Source organism: Pectinophora gossypiella, chromosome 10 (genome assembly GCF_024362695.1).
Source record: "Pectinophora gossypiella chromosome 10, ilPecGoss1.1, whole genome shotgun sequence".
NCBI classification, from domain to species: domain Eukaryota; kingdom Metazoa; phylum Arthropoda; class Insecta; order Lepidoptera; family Gelechiidae; genus Pectinophora; species Pectinophora gossypiella.
This window is the reverse complement of record NC_065413.1, coordinates 854,740-860,980: the sequence shown is the minus strand read 5'-3', so window position 1 is coordinate 860,980 and position 6,241 is coordinate 854,740. Positions and strand designations below refer to the sequence as shown.

At 41.5% G+C, this 6,241-nt stretch overlaps 1 protein-coding gene across 1 annotated transcript; it reads left to right on the top strand.

Moving 5' to 3' along the window:
• The first annotated feature begins 1,962 nt into the window (after positions 1 to 1,962).
• Positions 1,963 to 5,692, top strand: LOC126370310 (zinc finger homeobox protein 4-like). Its single transcript, XM_050015160.1, has 2 exons — positions 1,963 to 2,173; positions 4,996 to 5,692. The coding sequence occupies exons 1-2, from the start codon at positions 2,159 to 2,161 to the stop codon at positions 5,554 to 5,556; spliced, it is 576 nt and encodes a 191-aa protein (XP_049871117.1). The 5' UTR covers positions 1,963 to 2,158; the 3' UTR covers positions 5,557 to 5,692.
• Positions 5,693 to 6,241: the final 549 nt, after the last annotated feature.

Below are 6,241 nucleotides of genomic sequence, written 5' to 3'. Positions count from 1 at the left end.
TACAGAATTATTGATTAAGCTTTCCCTTACGGTATGCATTTTGGCTGAATTTTCTTAGAAAAGTGGATTAATGGTTACTTAATTATTTTAATTATTCCTATAGCTTAGGAATAGTTAGTCGGTATGGTGTTACAAGCTGTAAAAAAAAGATAGAAATATATCAATCCTAGCAGACAGCACCATACAGAAAACTAAGTAATGTTTGAAAAAAAAAAGTAAAATGTTGTTAGTTACTTTCAAAAAAATAATAAAATGAACTCATTTTCAATAAGATTCAGTTTTATATTTTACTACTCTCGTAAAAATTCTTCACTTAATAAATGAGGAATATTTCTTTTTTACAAGATTTATCTGATCCAATGCAAATGTCTGCAGTAAAGTTGTTCAAACCTGAGTAGTTTACGGCTAACCATCTCATTTGGATAAAACCTTTGTCTACATTGTGGCCAGAGTTCTTATTTATTTATATTATGTACCCATTTCTTTTATGTTCATGGCGGAAATCCTCTTAATTTAAATTGAAAATACATTACGCTTTGTCAAAAAAGAAAAAAAGTAGCCCATAATAATAATTATCTATAGTTATCAAGTTTTGTGTCTCACTAAACTATTTTAAGTAGTATATAAATATTGCGAGGCATGTTCTTCGCACGCTATGAGCCGCTTACCTCGCAATGCGTGTAGAAAACTTGACAGATAGTCGTGATGATCATGTGTCATCGCGCATAGCGTGTGGGGCCCATGCCTCGCAATGTTTGCACCCGCCAAACTTTTAACGAATATCAATCCATTCTTTAACTAATCCTGTGAAGGTTATAATAATATATTTATACACTGGCCAAAACAATTTTAAAATTATTATAGCTTAATCTTCTCCACAAGGTAGACCGATGGTCTTCTGAAGGCCGCGGGAAAATGCTGGATGTGGGCAGCAGAGGATCGGTCATTGTGGAGAGCCATGAGGGAGGCATATATGTCCAGCAGTGAACGATTTTTGGCTGTTGATGATGATAAATAACTTTTTAAGTACACAACATAAACTTTAGTTATAAATGCTACTTTTCCTTCTGTCGTGTGGGTTGTGCTCGACCCTGGTGTCAGGGTTACTATTGAGCCGCCAAAGTCCCCTGACATGGCTCGTAACGACTACTCACTTACATCACTAAGTAGTAACCGGGACCAGCAGCTTAACGTAATGATACTAATGTATAGTTTATTAGTTACTGTTGGATATTTTGTGTATGTGATTGAGGGTAAACGGTAATCTTTTAATAAAACTCAGTGTGACTGTAACCGTGGTATCATTCGCATATGACCCGCTCCTTGTCTATTTAAGTCTTATTTAAATACATAATAACTGGCGACGATTGAGCCTAACGCGTGTAAATAATGTCTACAGGAGTGTCGTTTGGAATTTTATCAAATTTCGACCATTTAGTGCATCATTGGCATAGCTACAAAGCTCGGTTATCACAATGGTTCATCGCAAACGACGTCACCGATACAACGGACAAAGCCAAGGTCAAACGGAGGGCAATACTGTTGAGTGCGCTTGCGGAATCCACATACCAGCTAGCAAACGACCTAGCATTGCCAAAAAATGTCGAAGAGTTGGACTATGACAAAATAGTGCAGTTGTTGGATGAACACTTCACGCCGAAACGAATCGGATTTGCAGAGAAATCGCGTTTTTATTCAGCAATGCAGCAACCCGGTGAAGGTCACACTCAATGGGCGGCTAGACTTCGAGGATTATCTGCCCACTGCGAGTTCAAGTGCTTGGAGGAAGCCTTATTAGATAGATTTCTAATGGGCATGGCTGCGGGCCCTGAGCGCGATAAACTGTTCGCGCAGGATCAGCGCGAGTTAACTTTATCAAAGGCGGTAGACATGGCGGAGAGCGTACGGTGCGCGCGCCGCGCTGCCACGGCGGGCCCGGCCGGCGCCGGCGCCCCCGCGGCCGCTGCTCCTACTCTGGATCCTGTGTTCGCGATCAATAACAAAGAAAAATGCAGTGTGTGCGGTTATTCAAACCACAAGTCAAATCAGTGCCGTTTCAAAAATTACACATGTAAAAAATGTAACCGGAAAGGTCATTTGCGTAAAATGTGCTCGCGTAATGAAAAGGAGGTGAAGTGTATTGAGGAAGATCAGAAGGATGTGGGGGATGATGGTGAGTGCATATTAAATATTCGCTGTATGAAGGGTAGGCCGATGACGGAGCAGGTCACTGTCGGTGGACTGTGTTTAGAATTCCAAATAGATAGTGGGTCGGCAGTCAGCTTAATTCCAGAGAAATTGTACAAATGTCACTTTTCAAAATTACTTTTAACAAACGCAAGGAAAAAGTTAGTGAGTTTTACAGGTGAAAGCATAAAAACAAGCGGAGTACTACATGTACCGATATCTTATAAAAATACCACTAAAGAAATGGATTTGTACGTAGTACGCGACAACTGTGCTTCGCTTTTAGGCCGCGATTTTATTCATCTTTTCGATTTGGAATTGGTGTCAGTCAAAAATGTCACAGTACGCTCACCGGTAAATACACTTCATGAACTAATTAAGAAATACCCCAAGGTTTTTTCGGGCAGTCTAGGGGAATTTAATAAATATGAAATAGAATTGCAATTAAAACCGGATTCAAAACCAGTTTTTTTTAAAGCTCGACCAGTAGCATTTGCGCTAAAAGAAAAAATTGACAAGGAGTTAGATAGATTAGTCAGGTTAGGCATATTGAAACCGGTTCAACATTCCGAATATGCATCCCCGGTTGTGCCGGCCTTAAAGAAAAATGGCGATATCCGGTTATGCGCAGATTATTCAGTCACCATAAATAAACAATTAAAAGTAGAAAAATATCCACTTCCGACTGTGAATGAATTATTTTCTAAGTTGAATGGCGGAATACAGTTCAGTAAAATTGATTTATCAATGGCCTATAATCAGTTTAGGCTTTCAAAAGCGTCACAACACCTTACAGTCATAAATACACATCGAGGCCTCTTTAAATATACCCGTTTAGTATTTGGGTTATCCTCGGCGCCGGCTATTTTCCAGCGCGCCATGGAATGTGTACTGGGCGGTTTAGAAGGGGTAGTATTATTTTTAGACGATGTTTTGGTGACTGGTAGGGACAATGACGAACATAAACAGCGGTTACATTCCGTTTTGCAACGTTTAGAAGACGCAGGGCTAACTGTACAAGAAAGTAAATGCGAATTTTATAAAAACGAAATCTCATATTTAGGACACGTAATAAATCGAAACGGCATACAGAAATCAGCTGATAAGGTAAAAGCGATTGTAAGCGCGGCGAGACCACAAAGCGTTTCACAATTGCAATCGTTTTTGGGATTAGTTAATTACTATCGAAATTTTGTACAAAATGCATCATCTGTCTTAAGCCCATTGTACAACCTGTTGCATAAAAAAGCAAAATGGGAGTGGACGACACAGCACGAGCAAAGTTTTAATCAGATAAAGAACCTGTTAGCATCGGATACTGTATTAGCACATTTTGACCCGGACGCAACATTAATTTTAACCGTGGACGCGTCACCCACGGGGTTAGGAGCAATATTATCGCAAATCGATAGTGACAACCTTGAAAGGCCAATTGCATATGCATCCCGAACGTTATCGGCAGCAGAAAAAAATTATGCACAAATCCAAAGGGAGGCGACTGCCATCATATTTGGGGTGCGACGGTTCCACCAATACTTATACGGCCGATCAGTACCCTTCGTGCTACGCACTGATCATAAACCGTTACTGACGATTTTAGGGCCCCATCGCGGCATTCCCGAAGTCACCGCAAATAGGCTCCAACGATATGCAATATTTCTGTCAGCTTATAATTATACGATCGAATACATAAGCAGTAAAAACAACAGCGCAGATTTCTTATCGCGATCGTCCTTATCAGTAGTCAGCTGTGACTCGTCGCAGGAGCGCGCGATGGCAGCGGCGGGAGGTGCGGGCGCGGAGGCTCAGTTACATCAGTGCGGTTTAGATGAGAGCGCGGCTTACGTTAATTTTGTTATCGAAGGTGATTGGCCCGTAACACAAGTCGACCTGCGTCGTGAAACGGCGGCAGACCCAGTGCTCAGTAAAGTTATGCATTACGTAATTAATGGTTGGCCGAAGAAAACGACCGATTTGGAATTAATTCCTTATCATAGATGTCGATTTCAATTGGCAATAGAGAACGGGTTCCTAATGCGCGGGCATAAGGTCGTAATTCCAACTTCACTACGAGCTCCTATTTGCAAGGAGTTACACAGTTCGCATTTTGGTGTAATTAAAATGAAAGCGGACGCGCGTAAGAGATTGTGGTTCCCCGGTATTGACGCCACCCTGGAAAACATCGCGGGCGCGTGCGGCGTGTGTAGTAGCCTGCGCCCTGCCCCGCCGCGCGTCCCGCTGGCGCCGTGGCCGCATCCACCTAACCCGTTCCATCGCATACACGTAGATTTTCTAGGCCCATTCAACAATCAAATGTTTTTTATTATTGTTGACGCTTATAGCAAATGGGTGGAATGTTATATAATGGCTACTACGTACAACTCAAAAGCAGTGATTAATAAACTGTGCGATTTTATGTCAAGGGTAGGGATACCAAACACGCTAGTTAGTGATAACGGTACATCTTTTACTTCACTGGAATTTGAAAATTTCTGTAGATTAAACGGAATAAAGCACATACTGACCCCTACCTATCATGCGGCTAGTAACGGCCAAGCGGAAATTATGGTAAAGATGGTTAAAAAAGGGTTAAAATCGATTATACAAAGTAATATAAATAAAAAAAACATACATGAGCAATTAGCAAAATTTTTATTCGATTACAGGAATTCTAAAAACAGTACCACGGGTATGTCGCCCGCCGAGTTAGTGTTCGGTAGACCTTTACGCACGAGACTAGACCTGTTACATCCTACAGCAACATCCCGTCAACCTTCTGATCTTTCTCAATCCGTCGAACGTAACCAGTGCTCACAGGCTAGATATTACAAAGGCAAACCCAGGCCAGGCTTCGCGGTAGACGAAACAGTATGGATAACGAGACACAAAGGAAACAAAAAATATCAGTGGCAGGAAGGAGTAATAATTAAGAAAATAGGTACAGTACTCTACGCAGTGTACGTGCCAAGTATGAACTGTGAAGTAACCAGACACATAGACCAGATCCGAAGAAGAAAAACAACAACAACAGAAGGGAACTCTTATCACAGTAATTGGAGTCCAGACGTCATACCAGATATAGAACCCGCTGACAGCGACGCGGCAGTGAGTCGTGACGCAACACCCTGTCCGTCACCGTCGCTTGCGGGTGAATCACAGCTGGAGGAAGAGGGAGAGCCGGAGAGAGAAACTTCTTGTTGTCCAGAGTCGCCACCCCCGGCTGCCGTCAACCCCCGACGGCGAGAACTAACGCCAATAGTCAATTCGCCGCCTGCCGCTGACACTTCCAGTCCGAGCCCTGAGCCTGGCCTAGATCCGTCTGTAGGAACTTCACGTTCGTTTTTCAATTTCAGTGATCTTTTTAGTTAAACAAACAATAATTTTGTAATTAATTGTAAACTATGTGGGGGAGGGATTGTTGGATATTTTGTGTATGTGATTGAGGGTAAACGGTAATCTTTTAATAAAACTCAGTGTGACTGTAACCGTGGTATCATTCGCATATGACCCGCTCCTTGTCTATTTAAGTCTTATTTAAATACATAATAGTTACAAAGAAAGCTGTTAGATAAAATTATCCATAAAACGTAATTTGAATTATCTTACTTCAATATATTAGAAAAAATAAAAGTGGCCAGTGTGTTTTCATTATTTGTTTATTCATTTTACTTTCGTTCTATTAGCAGTGTACACGCAGCTCTACAATCGCAGATGGCAACGCACTGCAGTTTACGACGTCGCGTCGTATCATCTCCTAGATTAAATAATTCCGTGTCCGCTCCATACTCCATCAAACCTCGTTCGACACAGCCCTTTTACTACCAGACACTTCTTTAGAACTCCTTTTTGTATCGTTATTACTAGATTTAGGTATGTATGTTTTATAGTATTACTAGATTTTTGTTTGGGTGAGCTTAGGGAATGATTTCCAGGATAAAGCTATCTTATGAATGTTCTTTCGTGGGTCTCCAGCAATGTCTACAAAAAAGCGGCCAAGTGCGAGTCGGACTCGCCCACGAAGGGTTCCGTAACAGCAAGTAACATAATATAAAAG